General features: G+C 35.2%; 3 protein-coding genes across 3 annotated transcripts; 1 reads left to right on the forward strand and 2 right to left on the reverse strand.

Annotated features, from left to right (window-relative positions):
* The first annotated feature begins 752 nt into the window (after positions 1 to 752).
* Positions 753 to 4,672, forward strand: LOC147279807 (BTB/POZ and MATH domain-containing protein 2-like). The gene is made up of 4 exons (XM_086251980.1): positions 753 to 1,483; positions 2,247 to 2,595; positions 3,239 to 3,515; positions 4,272 to 4,672. The coding sequence occupies exons 1-4, from the start codon at positions 1,059 to 1,061 to the stop codon at positions 4,448 to 4,450; spliced, it is 1,230 nt and encodes a 409-aa protein (XP_086108106.1). The 5' UTR covers positions 753 to 1,058; the 3' UTR covers positions 4,451 to 4,672.
* Positions 4,673 to 4,817: 145 nt separating this feature from the next.
* LOC147279808 (aspartic proteinase 36-like) lies at positions 4,818 to 6,826 on the reverse strand. Its single transcript, XM_086251978.1, has one exon. The coding sequence runs from the start codon at positions 6,451 to 6,453 to the stop codon at positions 4,963 to 4,965; it is 1,491 nt and encodes a 496-aa protein (XP_086108104.1). The 5' UTR covers positions 6,454 to 6,826; the 3' UTR covers positions 4,818 to 4,962.
* A 2,290-nt stretch (positions 6,827 to 9,116) lies between these two features.
* On the reverse strand, positions 9,117 to 13,362 carry LOC147279809 (endo-1,3;1,4-beta-D-glucanase-like). Its single transcript, XM_086251981.1, has 7 exons — positions 13,108 to 13,362; positions 12,893 to 12,914; positions 10,949 to 11,078; positions 10,693 to 10,783; positions 10,463 to 10,552; positions 9,829 to 9,929; positions 9,117 to 9,611 (listed from the first exon to the last, which is right to left on the reverse strand). The coding sequence occupies exons 1-7, from the start codon at positions 13,253 to 13,255 to the stop codon at positions 9,471 to 9,473; spliced, it is 723 nt and encodes a 240-aa protein (XP_086108107.1). The 5' UTR covers positions 13,256 to 13,362; the 3' UTR covers positions 9,117 to 9,470.
* Positions 13,363 to 19,534: the final 6,172 nt, after the last annotated feature.

Genomic DNA, 19,534 nt, shown 5'->3' on the forward strand with positions numbered 1-19,534 from the left:
AATAGTATTTACTATTATTAGTAAGGGTATTTTAAGGACATTGGGCGATGAAAAAAGAGAATTATTATTTCTTAAAATTTAAAAGGAGGTAAAATTATAAGATGGGTGAAAAAATAAGACACATGGGCCCGTTTGACATTGTTTCTTAGAAGCGCTTTTATTAGAAGTGTTTATGCTCATAAGCACATATAAATTTTTATAAAAACTTCAAGTGCTTCATGCAAAAGTACTTGAAAGTCAAGAAGCACTTGACAGGTGCTTCTTGAAGAAGCACTTAAAAGCGTTTTTATAACCCATAAGTATTTTTATTTATTTATGTGAAACGCAATAAAAAACGTTTTTACTAATCTAAAAGCGTTTTTGCCGATTTTAAAAGCAGTGTCAAACAAATTTATTAACATACAATAAATCTGGAAAAATTAGAAATAATAGTTGATTTTGTCCATTTTAAAAACAGTGGCAAACGAATTTATTAACGTACAATAAATCTGGAAAAATTAGAAATAGTAGTTGAACCTGGAGAACGTTGTGTCTAAAAATTCCCATTGAATGACTAAAATGCCCCTTTATGTCTCCACAGAGTTATATTCACAGGTGGTCCAATGGGAGAGCGAGTTGGTTAGACGCGTCTAGTTCGGCAAGTGCGCTTTATGGTTTTTAACCAATAATTCACTGTCAGGAAAAACTACTATAAAAGTAGAATTACAAGTCATCCTGTACCACTCCTTTTTCTTCTTGTTCCTTCTTCTTCTTCTTCTCTCTCTCTCTCTCTCTCTCTCTCTCTCTTTCTCTCTCTCTCTGTGATTGTTTGTGAATCGAAGCCCTAGAAAATTCAGCTTCCAGAACCAGATAGCTTTTGGGAATGAAACCCTAGATTCTCTCACCACGCACTCACTTTCCCGAGAAAATATTCAGGAACAGAAGAATCTTCGACCACAATTCCAAGATTCCTCAATTCGAATCCAATTTTAGCCAATTCCACATTTCCGATTAAACCCTAGATCCCGAATTCAATCTTCCAAAAATTAAGGCCCAAGTAATCCAATTTCTCATTGGGTATGGGTAAGGTTTTCAGAGAAACCTCCAGGCCCTCATCTTCTTCATCTCCCCCAACCTCTTCGTCGCCTCCGACCACCACATCGACGTCGATCACAGAGACCGTGAACGGGACGCACCACTTCAAGATCACGGGGTATTCTTTATCGAAAGGGATTGGGATTGGGAAGTACATAGCTTCCGATACGTTCAACGTGGGTGGGTACTCGTGGGCCATCTATTTCTACCCAGACGGCAAGAGCGTCGAGGACAATGCCGCGTACGTGTCGCTGTTTATTGCGCTCGCCAGTGAAGGTACCGATGTGAGAGCCCTCTTTGAATTGACCCTTTTGGATCAGAGTGGGAATGAGAGGCACAAGGTGCATAGCCATTTCGGAAGGACCTTAGATAGCGGTCCGTACACGCTCAAGTATCGCGGTAGCATGTGGTGGGTTGGCGACTCGAGTTCTTGATAATGTCTTTGCCGGAATCTTGTTTTTCTCACCGTATTTTGTAAAAGTTGGTAACTTGGGTTTTCCAATTTCAAAAGAAACACGTTTTCCTTTTCTGGGCGTGGTTCTCATTTTTTATTTGTTTTTGGGATAAGGGTATTAAAGATGGTGTGAAAAATCATAATAACCTGCTAGTATAATTAGTTAATGTCAAGCAATCAAATGGTTTGGAATTAAAAGGTTTCTACAAGTTGGCGTTGGGATGGGAAAATTTTGATTGCTTATTGTTTTTTGGATTTATCACGGTTGAGAAAATAATTGTGCTACTTGCAAACCAAAACTCTGTGCTGAACGTGGTCAGAAGTTGTGTATGACATGTATATAAATGTATTTGCTTTTCGTGGTTGTTCTTGAGTTATGCAGCTCAGCGTGATGGTACAAATAGGAAAAGACATTATATTATATCAGATACTCATAGAACTCACTGTATATGACAATGCCCCATTTGATGTTCTTCTTGTCTGCCAAGGACTGTTTAGTTATTAACTTCTTTTAATGTATGCCTCGGAGTGATTATTTTGCAATTTAGTGGAGAAAACATATTACGGGGCATAAATATCTTATCTATTCTGTCCAATATTCTCCTCATGTTGTGTGATGTTCTTGGGTTGTAGCTTGGCCCAGCTCTCCTTATATGATATCATCCATTGTTGTGGCTAGTTTGCATCTATAATTTAATGGCTTCCTGGGATTCTGCAGGGGCTACAAGCGTTTCTTTAAAAGAACTGCTCTGGAGACATCAGACTACCTTAAAGATGATTGCCTCTCAGTTAATTGTATGGTTGGTGTTGTGAAGTCACACACAGAGGGGCCGAAGATATACTCTATAGCAGTGACGCAGTCCAGCATTGGCCATCATTTTGGGCAGCTACTGGAAAGTGGAAAGGGAACTGATGTAAATTTCGAAGTGGACGGGGAAATTTTTGCTGCTCACAAGTTGGTACTTGCAGCTCGATCACCTGTATTCAGGGCCCAACTATTTGGTCCTATGAAGGATCAGAATACTCGGTGCATAACAGTTGAGGACATTGAGGCTCCAGTTTTTAAGGTTTGATCCATTTCTTCTTTTTCTTTGGTTTATCATGTGTATACATCATTTAACTAATGCTTATCATTTTTTTTTGCACTATATATGGGAAGTTGGTTACCATATTTATCTTATTTATCTTTGATTACCTGATAGACATTGTCAACCTGACTTTGATCTCATATATACCTGTACCTTTGCTGAAAACCCTACCAGACATGAAATGATTGACCCCAATGGTATTCATTGTAGGAATGATTTGTTTTGTCTTCTTTGTTGCTTGTGAATTTGAAAAGTTGGTGGTAAAATTTAGCCTAGTGTGGAGTAATAAGGTTCAGTTTTTTCATGAAGAACAGCTTATTTGGATTGTGTTGGTATGCTCTATGCTTACTTCTTATTCTCTGTTTCTTTTCATTATAAATGTATTCTAGGTTGATGATGTGGATTCTGCTCTAATTGTCTGGTTTCTTGTGCTGTCATGTGAAACTATGGAATAGGTTAATTATAACCATCCACTCGAGTTTGCTTTGTTCTTTAACATTTGAAAAACTAGTTTGACGCATACAAGTAGTATAACCATCCATTCATTCGTTTGGTCAATGTAGGTTGGCCATTCATCAAGTTTGACTTGACAATGCATTTAACCCTATTTTTTCTTGTGCAGGCTTTACTGCATTTCATATACTGGGACTCACTGCCTGACATAGAGGAGCTTACTGGTGTTAACTCTAATGGGGCTTCCACATTGATGGCTCAACATCTGCTTGCAGCAGCAGATCGATATGGCTTAGATAGGCTCCGGTTGGTATGTGAAGCAAATCTCTGCAAGGATGTCGCTATAAACACTGTGGCAACAACATTAGCCTTGGCCGAACAACATCACTGCTTCCAGCTGAAAGCTGTGTGTCTCAGATTCATTGCAACACCTGGAAATCTATTAGGTGAACTCTTTTCTCCATCAAGTTTGTTTACAATGCCCCAAAAGAAGAATGTAGTGTTTGTAATTTTAAAAGGAAAACTATTTTCATCAGGATCCCCAAACGAGGTGTTGATGATGATTGTGCATTATTTAATTTGATCTTATGTGGTTGACTCTAAATGCTGTGCTTGAATTCCAGGGTTTAGTGTAGTCACTAGTTGGAGAAATTCTCTTTTAGTGATTACCATGTTCTTCATATTTACATCTCCTGATTTTTCCATAGAATTTCAAATTTGTATTTGGTTGTTGAAGATATCTCTCCTGCTTTTCTGAAAACAATCCTGTAAGAGGTCATAAAACTAAGGTTCTGTGTTTCTTAACTTGTGATGTTGGGCTTTACCCATCATGAGAGGAGTAATTCTTCCACTTGGCTCTTTGGTAGGTCACTTGGTACTTGATTATACTTGATTATCAGCCATTTTACTTATGGCTTCTGTACATAAGCCTTTGAAAAGTGTTAAAATTGGCTGAGGTAGCAAGGAAACAATCTAGGTTTTTTTAAACATAGATATGTCCAAACAGATGATATTGTTTTAAACATTTTAGTCTGTGCTAGTTTTGTTTTTCACAATCTTGGGTTTTTGTAATATTAGAACTAATCAGTGAATGATAGATAAAGCTTTTTGTTTAATCATTGTTTAATTTTGTGGTTCCTGGATGTAAATACATGTAAGAATGTTATGTAACTGAATTTGATTATTTTGTTTTTGTTTTGCAGGTGTGATGCAAACAGATGGTTACAAACACTTGAAGGAAAGCTGTCCATCTGTTCTGACCGAACTCTTGGAATATGTAGCTAGAGTTAGTGAACATTCTTTATCCGTATGCAGGCATGGGAATGAAGCTATTCTTGATGGCAGTGACATTAATGGCAGGCGGGTGAAGCAAAGACTATAGTGAACTGAGCTTTTCTAAACATTTTCTCTGTAGACAAGAAAAAAAGGAAAGAAAGAACAAAAGTGAGGAGAGAGAGATTGTTTCTAGGCTTAGAAATAATTCTAGTTTGTAGCGTTGTTATTTGTAAGAATGTTGATGTCCCTGTTGGCTTGCAATGTGAAAGTTGTAGTACTTACTGTTTTGATTGAGAAAAAGAAAAATTCAATTCCCTGCTTTGTTGCTTTCTCCATCTCTCTCTCTCTCTTCTTATTTTTCGTGCCTTGGCAGTTTATTTCTCACCAATGATATGAAGACCATACGTATTTGTTTAAAATCTAGAAGTATATGTATTACAAGCAAGCATGTATATGATCTGATGTGTCAGATTATCACCATCGGACGACCAGGCTTCCTTGAACTGCTTCAACTGGTGGAATTGATATCAAGCACACAATTTCTTTCATTGATATATTATGGTGCACCAAAAAGAATGAATGGTGTGCCACTTATTGAATCCACTTATTGAATCAAATCTAATACAAAGATATTTGCAGCATAGCAATTACAAATAACAAGAATGTGATTAGTTTTCCATATACTGGACTTAGAGTGGAAGCTGAAGAAAGATTGTGGGCACCAACAGAGTATACTGCCCCTGACTTGCCATCTCTGACTTTGATGTTTGTAGAGCAGTTGTAATAATCAGTCCACCCTATTGCCTGATTTTCAAGATCATATAGGACTAGCTTATTTGAAAGTACCAAATCTCCCAGAAGAGTCATGGACTTGCCATCTCTTGATTTCATTCCACTGCTCTGCCAACCAGAGCACCAGACATCATCACTCAACTGAAACAGATACTCATGAGGATATACAGTCAAAGTCACTGAATTCTTAAAATGGAACTTCACAACTGGAAACCCATCATCAACATTTAAGGAATACTGGAAACATGTAAACTGGTCCTCAACAGTATGCAATTTCAAATCAGGCTGCCTAGCCAATATCTTTTTGAATACTGGTGTATAAACCACCTCTGGAAGATAAGCCAAGGTTGTACCACTGTCAATTATAGTCCCTTCCCGGTCTCCGGTGTCAAATGTATCCGAGGGAAGGTCTACAACCTCACCACCCACCTCAATTGCCTCCAACACAACATTGTAATGTGCCTGTTTTGCTACCAATGGAGTTGTATTCACTTTGGGATCCACCACTTCCCCAATGGCAAAGATTCCACCACCATTCACATTATCCAAGCAATGTGCAAATTGCCTTTTCACCTTTCCAGAAGAAGCTAGCTGAGAAATAATGGATGAATTAGCCTGCCCAAAACCAAGTATCCCATCAAGTGCTTCAGAAGATTTACCTAGCTGCCCAGATTGTTTAGCTCCACACCCAAATGCTATACTCCCATTTGCTGGTGCTGTTTGATAGTTTCCAGTTACTTGATCAAATTGTATATGATCCTTCACAAAGTAGCCAGCAGTTGAGCTCCCATCTCCATAAACAACATTATATTGACAAGGCAAGTCTGAGGTGCAACCAGGAAGCTCACCATTGTATGTGGCAGTACAAAAATCTTCATTACAAGTAACTGGGTCTGAACTTGAAGAGCTCTTTGGATCGTACAATGTGAGTTTGACACCAATATCACTTTTTCTTGGACAGTTGATGCAGTCAACACAATTGATCCATAAAATGTCACTTCCGGTATCAATTTGAACGTAATAGTCCTTTGGAGGAGACCCAATTCCCAGTTTGGCAAAGTAGAGCCCAGTTTCAGAAGGATGGCCATTGCCACCCAATTGCAGATCCACAGCTGAAGCAGAGCCAGCGAGCAACCTACCGTGACGGCGAGCATCATGAGCTTTCAGTGCACTCAAGGACACCTGATCACGACCCTTGAACTTGTGGTCCACAGAGAACACAAAGTTACCAGACACATCAAAAACCAATCCCAACAGAACAAGAACACCACCCAAAACCGCCACTCTTGTTGTTGTTGTTGTTGTTCCAAGATCCATTTAAAACCTAACAAAAAGGGAATCTTGTTGAGATTAAATTCAACCCAAAGATCTAATTTTCATAGGTCTATGAATCGAAGCTTTTGTGGTCTGGTCTAGAAAGACAGGTTTTTTTGAAAAGTTACTGCTTTCAAGATCTATTTTTGGACCCAACAAGTCAACAAGAAAGCTTTTCGAGCAAATCCCAGATTGGAATCAATCCTTAGCTTGGATTCTTGAGGCTTAGAGACGTGGGTTTTGTGGAGAATTCATTGGCGACTCAGGTGGGGAAAGAACAATGAGGTCGGTGAAGGAGGGAAAGGCGTGTGTGAGAGGGAATACAAGAAAAAGAAGAAGATGAAGAAACGCAACGCAAGAGCGAGAGAGACGACTTAGACTTAGTAGAAGAGAGGGTTTGACCGATGTTGGTTAACTTAGTTTATCATTAATTAACGATAATAATAACATTAGTAGAGATTATAACAATGTTAGCATTCCTCTTTCTTCTTGATAATGATATATCCAACAAAGTAATAACTATTTCGTCGGTTGTATTTTAGGAACTGTCGACCATTTTTTTTTGGGAAATACTGAGCTATTTTGTTTTTGGGTAATTAGGATTGTTTCTTCTCGAACATTGTACATTATCTTTTGGGTTAGTTGAAATTGGGGGTTTTTTTTTGGGGAAATTACGTGAAAGAAAAAAGAATTAGTTTTTTCTGCAATTACGTGGGATTGGGAACACACATACACTCTCTCTTGCCCCGTTCTTTGTTCTTAAAAGACTTGAGAAAGATTCTCACCAAAAACAAAAAAAAATTGAGAAAGAGAAGACTTTCTTCTTTTTTGGGTTTATAAAATATAAAGTGTTAATTACAGACTTTACAGTTTATTCTCCAAATTATTGGAGGTTTGCATTTTATGTTTTAGCAGACAGAGTTAATTACAATTTATTATTTGCCCCTCAAATAAATTTTTTTGATACTTTATTATCTAGACTATGTTTCTTCAAACATATAATTCTATTCCAAAAATAAATAAAAAAATCAAACGGGCCGTAATTTTTGCTCATGTAGCTTTTTTTAAGATCGTCACGTGTGTAAAATTGACGGAGAAAACTATTTTTTTGAGGGGTTATATATCTCTTGTTTAATAGAACATAGTATGAAGGATAAATTGTAATAACACAAAAACAAACGTTTGTGAAGCTGCAAGTGTTTTCAGGACTTGCACAGAGGGAAAATCTATACCTACCCAAAAATCTTCTTATTTTACCCAATTCAAATTATTATCATACCCTTATTAATAATACCCAACCTCCCTTCCTTCCAAATTTACCTTTAACCTTACTCTCATAACAAAACTTCAAACCCTAAATTAATTTTTGTTCCCATATCATCCAATTAAGATTATTTTGATGAATGAAAAGTCAAATCGTTGTTTGGGAGCCTTCAAACGGGAGTTGTGAGCAAACTTTTTTGTATTCTAAACACTATGAATAAATCTGGGTTTGCGCAGTGTTTGGTGGACCAGTGTCGAACATTTGCATTATATTCGGCAGGTGCCTGCTGAACATTTGCATTTTATTCGGCAAGTGCCCACCGAATAATGATAGAATGTTCGGTAGGTGCCCACCGAACGATGGTTGTGTAATAATTTTAGACATTTTTGCATCATTCGGTAGGCATCTACTGAATATCCTATAATTATTCGGTGGGCACGTATCGAATATAATGCAAATGTTCAGAAGTTGCCTGCCGAATAAAATACAAATGTTCAACAGACACTTGCCGAACATATTGCAAATGTTCGGCATTGGTCCATCGAACATTGCGCGAACCCATATTTGCTCAAGCTTTTAATACCCACGAAAAAATGTAAAAAATTGGCACACATACCTCATTTAGAGCCTCGAAAATAATGATTTAACCCTCTATTCAAGTTAAAATACTTGATTGGATGATATGAGGTCAAAACTTTGATTAGAATTAGAGTTTGGTTATGGAAGAGGTTGAAGATGAAGATATGATGTTGGGTATAGAAAGAAACCAAAATTTTTTTTTTATAAGTTGCATTTGTCTTCAATGATCATTTCATAATGGGACATAATTGTTCATTCATGATTAAACATTTTGTTGGATAAAATAAGAAAAATGTTGGATATGTATAGAATTTTCCTTGCATAAACCGCTCATTCATGGTATTTAGAACTCAGAAGAATTTACTTGCACGAATTTTATGCAAAAAGGTTTGTGCACAAAACTAATCAGCATATTAATGTTAAATTTTTTTTTTTATTAAATACAAAAATTGTTCATAAACTTTACAGTAAATATCAATTTAATCCATTAATTATAAAAAATGTCAATTTAGTCCCCAAATTTTTCAAATTGTACCAAAGTAGTATAAACGTTAACTTCCATAAAAAGATTTAACAAAAATTGGTCATATGCACATCTAGTGACCACATTTTCAAAAACATTTCCATCCGTTCATCACATTTTCATATGACTAATTCTATTAATTTTCGAATGGAAATTAACATTTATATTTCTTTGGTATAACTTAGAAAATTCGTGAACCAAATTAACATTTTTTATAGTTAGTGAACCAAATTGAAAATTAGTGTAAAATTCGTAGACCATTTTTGTTTTCAACTTTTTTTTTTTTTTTTGAGATACTAATATTAAATTCGGTAATTACTTCTTTAACAATTTTTGTGCAAATAACACTACAGTTTTATATATCCTTGAACAGTATATCGGGCAAAATTAATACAAGGAAAAGAGCCAAAAGCGTCTTAAGCTGCCCAATGGAAGCAAGTTTAGCTCTTGCTTACGTCTAATTTATCAATAACAGTTTATGAGAACGAAATACATGCCCAAATATACAGGTTAATTCAACAAAAGCATACAAAATTCAGTCCAATTTTCCTGCTCACCATCGTTATTGATTAACTGATTAACTGTTATGCTGCAGCTATATAAATTTCGTAATTGTGTATATGATGCCGAGCATTTCATCCACCAGAATTATCTCTATTTGACATGCTGAGTAAACCAGTCCAACAAATCTTGATGGGATTCTTCAGCGCACTTGACAGCGGTCTCATCCTCATCTTTGTACCTGACAGTCCATCCATGGTGAACACCAGGAAATATTTTCACATAGCCATCAACCTGTGGACAAAAAAAGCATCAGTTAATTTCTGAAACTAGTGCTGGCATCATCTAGGAGAACCATCACCTTATAATCCTGAAATCATCATGAGAATTTATCATGTGAAGACTTCTCTTTAGGTTGCAATGACATTTCTAAGGAATTTCACTTCCAAGGAGATCGTTTTGTGGGGTGGCGACATGAACACCTGACTTTCTCAAGTTGGGAGATGCTTACCTCTGGCTTGGTGGATAAAACCTCCTCAAACTTTTTCAGGAGTTCGGGTGGAGAGAGCTTGTCAACTTCAGCACCCAATATGGCTATTGGAACCTTAACCTCTGAAATAGAAGAAGAAAGAGAAAGAAAACGGTGGATTAGAAGCGAGCTAGAGAGCGGTAGGGTAACCCATTTAGACTTTATACAATTCTTAGATAAAATTATGTAAATAAACTCGATATAGCTCGAGTTTGTATCGGGCTCGATTTTTTTTTTTGGCTCGTTCGAGCTTGGCTTGTATAAGAAACAAGTCAAGCCAAGCTCAAGCTCGAAAAATTTAAAACAAGCCAAGTTTGAGCACGGTGGTATTCGGCTTGGCTCGGCTCATTTACACCCCTAATTTAGAGACACTAGAAGTAAATTTTTTTTCTTTGGCCACATTTATCATACATGACAAAAATATCAGTTATCTTCATTTACTCTTATTTTGGCAGGAGAGGCTGTACTGGGGTCATACACAGTTCATTTTGCTGGTGATCAGATTGTCAGGTGGTAAAACCTCTTAGGGAATCAAAATAATTGGGAGTACTGGTTTTTTTTTGGCCAAGAGGGAGTACTGGTTTTAATTATGAATTTGTGTAGTGAATACTCGTACCTTTAATATCATCAACAGTGACGCGGGAAGGGTGTAACAACACTGCAGCCTGAATGTAATCAGACTTTGATAGCTCCACAACCACCTTGCCTGAATGTGTTTAAGAGGTCAGAAAAAAAAAAAAAAAACCAAGAGTTTGTCAATTCAATATCCATGACACAATTAATCAAACCAAGAAACAGATTTTACGGTTATATGATTCTACTCATAAAGTGTGAGTAGAGTCTTACCACCCCAACAGAACCCTGCAGCTCCTATCGTAGATACCCCTGTGTTCCTTAGAGCAGCAATTACAGGTTTAGCATCTTCAAATCCTTTGTCCTTAAAGAGAGAAAAACAGGGGATAATAAACTTGAGCATCATACAGAAAGAAATATTTTGCATAACATGTTCAGATACTCTAAACTTTCAAATAAGCTGAATGAATATATCATGAACTTCCCCCTATTTTCTAAAAAAAGAAAATAGAAAGATTCAGAAACAAACTGTTCCATGAGACTGTATCCAGACTGACACAGGCCTCTCAGCATTGTCAGGTGTGTAAGGATCTCCATAAAAGAAGTCTGGAACCACAACATGGAATCCAGCAGCACCAGCGATTTTGTCAGCAAGCTTCCTTTACAGCAACAGTGGATAGATCCCAACATGAGTTTAAGAAAAGTGAAACCATAAGATAAAGAAGGATGGGAGATAAACCTCAAAGCAGGAATAAAAGTCCAATTATTGAGATACCAAACATAGATATGTCTCTGGGAAACCTTGCACAAATGACCACTTTAAGAGATAAGATTGCATCAGACTTGTGGCGTGATTGTGGTCCAACTTCATGACAATGTTATCATAAATTTGGATATGACTATTTTATCAAATTAGGTGCATGATTATGAACTATTTTGTTCAAATATGTATAAGATATGGTACTTTATTTAATCTATGGTATTTATGATTATGAACTATTTTGTTGGAACATATATGGAATGACTGTACTCTATTTAATCTAAGGTATTTTTTAGTTATTTTTTTGACAAGTAACTTGTGTATGTACATGTATATATATATATATATATATTTTTTTTTTTGGTACTAACATATTTGTAAACAAAAGGCAAAGTAATAGTAATAAAAAAATATATTGTTATGTTTTTTTATTAAAAATAAATAAAAATTTCTTAAAAAACATATTTCAAAAATATTTTTACCAAACACATATTTACTGTTTTTACTATTTTCTGTTCGCTGTACCAAACATGTTTTCACTGTTTTTGTTCTCATAAAGCAGTTCTTGGGTTAAGCTACCAAACACATTCTCAGATCTCGAAAATACATAATTCAATTTCTCGTTTTCGTTTTTATAAAATCGTTTTTCAAAAATCGTTCTGTAAAACGTTACCAGACGCACCCTAACTCTTCCTAAAGAAGCCACAAAATCACTTACCATTAGGCTTTAGAAGTGGCATAGACAATATATGTATCATGGACTGAATCAAAATAAAGGTCTTGTAAGTCCATCAATTAAAAGTTTTTTTTTTTTAAATTTTTTTTACAAATTTAGTGGAGAATTCTCAATTGATTTGGTGAGAAGGTTTTAATCACTGTAAAGCCCCAAGGTCCCCAAGAGACTAGAAAACCAAATAACCAGAGATGCACAGTACTTCCTGACTAAAGTATGAAAAAACTACACAGGAAATGGTAGATGTTGGTGTAGTTAAATGCTAATTGACTTAACCTAATGCCTTAACACTTGAACCTAAGAATTTTCTATTAAATGAAACAAACTAATATATACATTAAAAATATATAGTGGTTTCAATCTAAGGTTTGATCATTCTTACATTGATACATGTGCATCCCGCTATATGGTTGTTTTTCAAAGGTTCAAAGGTAAACTGTAAACATATAGTCAGCATACTACCAAATGTTGTTTTCACACACACTGCAAGAAATCTATTCAATAATGAACAAAGAACATTAACGTGTACTGACTAAAAAAGCGCATTATGAGTACTGGATTAATTACTTTCTATTACATTGCCTATAAGGCTTGTTCAAGAATAGACTGGCAGCTCAGTTTAAGTTCACCTTGGTTGAACAGATGGAGACAATAATGCTTAATCATCTTATTTCAATTCATTTATTAATTCTATGACAAGCTGTAGTGTGCAGTGGAATATATCACATATTTGGGGTCAATTGTATAACTGAAATCCGAAAACCAAATATGTCAATCCACAGTTGACTTGCTGTATAACTGAATTTACCAAAAAAAGAATTCAGAAGCTGATTAAGCTGCAGCTAGCTAATCTTTGAAAAAAAGAATAAGAAAAAATAAGGGGGATTCAGACAAAACATATTAGGCTTTTCATATGAGGTACTTAAACATCTATGTACCATTAACAAAATCAGGATGCAAAGTTAAGAAAGTAGGCATACCTTAGGTTCGGTGCTTCAAATCCTTCAAAATAAAGAAATATATACTGTTAAAACTTAAAATTACCAAGAAAAATTGAAAACCACAAATTAACCCAGATCAGACAAGTAGATGAGATGTGAGACTAAAAGGAGCAGAATTGGTAGATGGTAAACAAGAGAAGCACAAAAGCGAGGTTATTGATCAAAATAAGAAGAATGGTGAAATGGGTACTTACCAAAGACATCAGAAATGAGGAGAATGGCGAGCTTGGCATCAGAAGGGCCAGTAACATAGGCCTTTAAGCCTCCGATTTCAGTCACTGACCCAGCTCCGTAGCTCGAGCTAAGAGTTGGTGGGTTCTCACAGCACTGAGGCCCCGACATAGCTTAACTTGTTCAGACACTGAGACACACACACAAATTCCAAGGAGAGAATTTGAAGTGCAAAGCTACAAAACAGAAGTAAGAAAGAGAAGTTTTTTCTTTTGGGACCAACAAAATGACAAGGTTTCAACTTTCAACTACCAAACAACTTTTGACCAAAAAAAATATTACCAAACAAGTAAACGGGGCTTACAGAGCCCAAGATAATGTTCCAGGACGAGTTGCTCAGTCACAGGAAAGGGGAGGAGAGTTAAGGATGGTGAAGCCCAAACCCAAAAAGAGACCAGCCAGCCCATATATAACATAGTTCTTTTCACAGTAGATATGAATCAGCTCAATGTCCGGCAAAGGCTTGATAATGTGTAACCTTGAATAGTTGAATCCCAGACAATTATTATTATTTTTTTTTCTAAGAAAAATAATACAACACAAAACCTCGATTACAACCCGAACCCACACTATCAAAAGTTCAAGTAGAAACAACAAATATGGGGAGAAAGTTGATCCAAAGCGTTGAGGAATGCTGAGAGTGACTTAAAGAGGCACACAAAATTTGTTTATTTAAGAATATGACAAAATTGAATATATTCTAACCAATTAATGATACAAGCAATGAGCAACTTAGAGTCCCTTTTAACACATACATATATTATTTGACTCAATTTATTATTATTATTATTATTTTTTTTTCTAGCTATAGTACTTGACTTCAGTTACTCAAAACAAAGGATAGTTTGTTAGACTTGAGTTGGAGTACTCTTGCTATCTCCTCTAACACATGGATCTTATGTACATTAATGTCTAGGTAGCTTCTTAGGCCCACGAAACACAAAATCTCACACACTCTTACTCTTAGCCAGATCTTCCTAACATTCTCAATTGTGATTTTCACTCACTCTTACTCTCACAAATCCGGTCCACTATAGGGAATTTTAGACCTTCCAAACACTCTCACTCACTTTCACTCTCACTCTCAATATCATTGCTGTGGAAGGCCTTAGTTATCTTGTACACAATCTGATATGTTATATAAGCAAACTCAATTTAAAGACTATTAGAATTGCTGTGGAAGGCCTTAGTTATCATTGCTGTGGAAGGCCTTAGTTATCTTGTACACAATCTTATATGTTATATAAGCAAACTCAATTTATTAGAATTGACATGTCTATCATTTATAAGGTGAAAATATTACTTCCAAATTTAAGAGCATTGATTCACAATTAGGCAACGAGAGAACATCGATCACTAGCTCTATACATAAACGTACCATAGTTATATCTTATATATGGACCATATGCTCTATATAATGCCATTACATATGTCCTCTAAAAATGAACACAAAAGTAAGTCCATCATGCATCCAAGTTCTTAATCAAAATAGCGGAAACACGTACAACACCTACACCTTACATTATGCTGCAAGCACTAGTAGTGTAATCGTCACTCAAATAGTGGAACATGGAGTTGCCAATATTAACTGGGGGTTTCCTTGGTTGATGACTATAATAATAATGACGCATATATGGTGGTGGTGGCGGCCGCGGTGGCACCATACTCGAGTGGTAATTATAAGCATATGCAGTCGGCGGTGGTGGTGGCGGCCGCCTCCCCCAATAGTCCCGGTGCCCATGTGACCTCCCAGTTTGAAATTCCGGTTGTGCCCTCGGAAAATATCCCTTGCCATGAGGTGGTGCAACAAATGGAGCCCTTCTTTGACTATTCATAGGCCTCCTTATATGATCATCATTATTTTCATCATCATCAGAACCAGAATCAGAATCAGAATGACCACCACAGTCTTCGTTTTTTACCCCAGGACAGAATTTTTTCATATACTCTGCTTCGAGACCACTTTCTTTGTTCTTGAATGATCGTTGTGCTTGTTTTGAAGGCTTCTTTTGGGCACGAGGGTCCTTGTTGGGCACAAGTTCTGCCTTTTTCTTAAGCTTTGATATTGCCTTTATGAGTGTGTCCGGACCAACATCTCCAGAAACTACAACCGTCCCTTTTGCTACATCTATGGTGATGGACTTTACTCCTATGTACCCAAAAATTAATATATAAAAGCAGCACACAATTAGATATTGGAATATATAAAAGTATATACCTTGTACTAAATTAATATACACTTGCATGAAAAATATAGTTAAAAGAGAGTTTGTACCCTTTATTTTCTCCAACTTTTTCATTATTTTGGGAGGACATGCCTTGCAACACTGAAGATTATTATTCACCTTCAGAACAATAGTCTGCAAAAACAAATTCCAGGAAATATAGTCATACATATGTGTAGATACGTACACAAGTAACCATATATCAATTCAATATACATATGTGTAGATACAAAAGTAAAAGATTATTATATAATTGATATAGTCATACAATAATGAAGAAGTAGCTAGATACATACGGGACCATGAACTCTGTGGTTCTCCATTGCAAGAGCAGTTTTGAGAGTTTGGGAGAAGATCGATGCATATATATATAGTGGATGATATTTATAGATTACTTGATTAGTAAGAAAAGTCAAGTCTATAATGATCGTAATAATTATATCAAGAAAATTCTAGCTAACTAGATCGATCTTCATTAATTGATAATATATATATATAATCTTCTCAAGATCTTAATTGTAACATTTTTGGTATGTTATAAACATTTTCTAATGTATGATTCACTTAAGAATGTGTACTTGTTAGGAATCCAAAATCCATTCCCTAAAATGGGTGTTTAGGAATTAACTCCAAATAAGGAAAATGGAACCATCCAATTGCAAATGGCCATTCTAAAAAAAGAATATTGCAAATGCCAATTTTGATTAAGTTTTTTTTATAACGAAAAAAAAAATCCAAAACAAAAAAGCCCATCATCGAATAGCCCACCTACAAAATTATGATGACATGTCTCCACTTTAATGAACTGAGCGCTCAATACTATTCAGAGTGCTCAACAATTGCCGCTATTCGATAATGGTAGTTGTTGTTTAATTTTATTTACTCACAAGTGTACGAATCTATAAATGACACAAACAAGGTCGAACCACCACAAGTATTGTTTGAAAGGGATTCAACGTTGTTAAACTTTAATTAATTTAAAGCCAACTTAGCTAAGAAGTTTGATGGTTGATATAAAATAAAATGCAAAAGACTTGGAAAGTAAATAGATCTAGAGAAATTAAAGAGAGGTACTAAAATTTTTAATGATTCTTGAGGTTTTGAATTTAAACAATTGTAAAAAGTACTAAGACTTTGAATTCCACACCACTTTACCAGTTGACCATCTTAAATAATTTATATAATAAAACAGAACGGTTTTTAAATTCTAAAATTTATTTCTGAGTTTGAATGAGTGATTAAGGTTAATGTCTAAAATGAGATATAATTTCAAAACTCATTGAACTTTATGAGAAAAGAAAATTTATATTCAAACCATTATGTAATATTAAAATATAAATTAAAATATAATTTGCTATAGACTATACAAGGCCACTTATCTACCAGACGTCGCGCACCTTTATTTTGTGTGACAACTTCATTCTCTGCCGTTTATTGTTGATTTAAGTGGCTGATACCTAAAAAGAGATCAAAGGAAATGCCAACACGTGTCATAGCAATCAACATAAGATGGATATGATCACTTCTATGAAATCCCGTATTTCTAACTGTATATGTACCAATTATGTTGCAATGGTGTATCAACAACAACCCAATGATTTGAAGGCCTAATTTTTTTATTTTGAAATTCTTTTACCAATGAAATATTCGTGAGTTTATATGCTTTTTATTTAGTTTTGGTTTCAGTTAGATTATTGTTTATGCTATGATTATGATTAATTTCTCCAAGTTTTTGTTTGACACTTTGTAGGTTTTTTTTTTTTTTTTTGGATAGCCGTAGCAAGTTTATTGAAAAAACTAAGAGATTACCATGTCATCCGCTACATAAGACTCAAGCCAAGGTGGAGTCTCATGAGTCCAAACACTAATAGAATTACAAGAAAGAGCAAAATGGGCTAACTTATGAGCCATCTTATTACAAGCACGACTAACATAAAAACAAATAACTCTTTCAAACTGCTCTATCAACCTCTAGAGGTAGAAGTAAACCAAAAGAAGTAGAACTCTAGTATTTAATTGCTATAGATCGAACAACTTAAAGAACATGTAGAAAATGAACAACTAGTAAAAAAAATTGGCTAACAATTATTGCATTATGAGTTTCACTACATCAAAAACACTCAAAAAAGTATTTCAATTTCTACGCCTGCCATTTTTGGAGGGACCAACCATAATGAATTGGAAACAAATTATCCGATTTCTTCTTCACAACCTGAGCTTGGTATCCATGGTGAAGATGTTGTTGTTGTTGCTAAGGAAGCTTGTTTTAATTTGCTGTAAGTAATTTAGTCCAGGGTTACTCTTAACTGAATCCTTTTCTCCCGGATATCATATATCCAAGGTGTGCTGCTCAAGATAAATATTTGGACCTTCATAATAAAAGCTAGCATCGAAGCTCTACAAACAGTTGTTAAATATGATGATATTATCAAAAAATAGCTTAGTTATGAGGTTGTAAACTCTTTGGATTATGCTAAAAGTTTCCTATTAATTGAAGATTGGAAAGGAAGACTGAATGAATGGAGGAGGGAATTAAATTAAGAAGATTAGGTAGAGGCGTAAAAGATGGCATGTCGATCAGCAATAATTTTTTATGTGAGAATATAAGAAATTTGATATACAACTAATTCACAAACATTAAGAAGGTGACAATCTTTGCCTAAACATTATAGAAAGATGTGATGATATTATCATATATAAGAGAACTTAGTATGAGGCTGTAAACTCTTTGGATTATGCTAAAAGTTTTCTATTGAAGATCAAAAAGAAAGACTGAATGAATAGAGGAGGGAAAAAAGATTAAGCAGAGGCATATAAGATGGCATGTCAGCAATAACTTTTTATGTGAGAATATGAGTGATATTAGTCATGTTTCCTAGCTTGATATGTATTCTTGTATAATTAAGATTTATTGTATATTATACTCCAATTTATTGTATCCTAGCTCTTTCGAGCGAACTAAAGAAAAGGCTATTGAGCCATTAATCTCAATTGATGAAATAATTAAAGGCAGTATAGTGCCTTCTTAAGAGGTTAATAAACCATAAAACTAGCTGATTTATTTAATTAGTTTTAAAGAACTTAATATGCAAGAGCCTAGCTAATAAGACCAGTAATATATAGTCAACATGCTAATTATAAGCCAGAAATTAATTATTCGTTACAAAATATAGAAAAGATTTCTATCAATCGTTTCTTCAAATAGAACTTGCAAAGGAAAGGATGAAGTGACTTTCAGAAGAACTCCAACATCATATCAAGGAACAATCATCACAAGAACATCTCCACTTTCAACTAGTGGTTCAAGAACAATTATTTCAGGCGATTGATAATCCCAAACCAGAGGTTGCCATAGTCATATATATATGTATCTAGGATGTATCCATCTACCACAAAAAGCATGCACATGCTAGCCATTGTTCAATATAGCAACAACGTACGTACGATATTAAACACGCATGCATGACTTTCAAGAATGGGAATTTAGATATCAATAGGAGAACGTCAAGGTAACACCAAGACTTCTTATGGATTATGGTTTCCTTGACCAAATGTATATTAATTCTAAGGAAGTATCATACAGAGACTCTCCCCAAGAAACTCAAGAACTTGGCTCAAGTATATCTCCAAAAATGGAAAAGGATTCTCTTAGATTTTAACAGTATTAATCCATCATGGTTCACAGATAGTACGTCTGCACCAAGACCCAACAATACACAAGATTATCATCAACAGAGCAACATTTACAAACTGTATCCAACCACAGCTTCCACCATATAATTAAGTTAGTTTTGAACACACTGAAGCCTATAGAGGAGCACAAATAGCACAGTTCAACTTATATGATGACATTGAACTATACTTAGTAAGTCAAACAACAACAATGGACATATACACAAGAACTTGAGAAAAAAAGGTGTCATCCACACCAACTCTTCGTATGAGCATATACAGAAGAAATTCTTACAACAATGACAGAGACCTTGCAAAAACAGCAAAAGGAACATGAAGAAGACGTCACTTGGTGTGATATTTAGACAGAGGAAGAACCTGAAGGTTTCTTGAACATAATGGAAGATTAGACAACACAATAATAGAACATCAGTAATAATGGAGGCACTAGCTAGAAATAATGGAGCACTAACTACTCTGTCAGAACAAAAGA

Source organism: Dryas octopetala, chromosome 7, assembly GCF_963921425.1.
Source record: "Dryas octopetala chromosome 7, drDryOcto1.1, whole genome shotgun sequence".
NCBI classification, from domain to species: Eukaryota; Viridiplantae; Streptophyta; class Magnoliopsida; order Rosales; family Rosaceae; genus Dryas; species Dryas octopetala.

Coding starts and splice junctions, on each gene's coding strand:
- LOC147279807 (XM_086251980.1), top strand. CDS start 1,059: ATGGGTAAGGTTTTCAGAGAAACCTCCAGGCCCTCATCTTCTTCATCT. Junction 1,484..2,246: donor AAGTATCGCGGTAGCATGTG/GTGGGTTGGCGA, acceptor GGGATTCTGCAG/GGGCTACAAGCGTTTCTTTA. Junction 2,596..3,238: donor TTGAGGCTCCAGTTTTTAAG/GTTTGATCCATT, acceptor TTTCTTGTGCAG/GCTTTACTGCATTTCATATA.
- LOC147279808 (XM_086251978.1), bottom strand. CDS start 6,453: ATGGATCTTGGAACAACAACAACAACAACAAGAGTGGCGGTTTTGGGT.
- LOC147279809 (XM_086251981.1), bottom strand. CDS start 13,255: ATGTCGGGGCCTCAGTGCTGTGAGAACCCACCAACTCTTAGCTCGAGC. Junction 12,915..13,107: donor CCTCATTTCTGATGTCTTTG/GTAAGTACCCAT, acceptor TTTATTTTGAAG/GATTTGAAGCACCGAACCTA. Junction 11,079..12,892: donor TTTGAAGCACCGAACCTAAG/GTATGCCTACTT, acceptor GTTGCTGTAAAG/GAAGCTTGCTGACAAAATCG.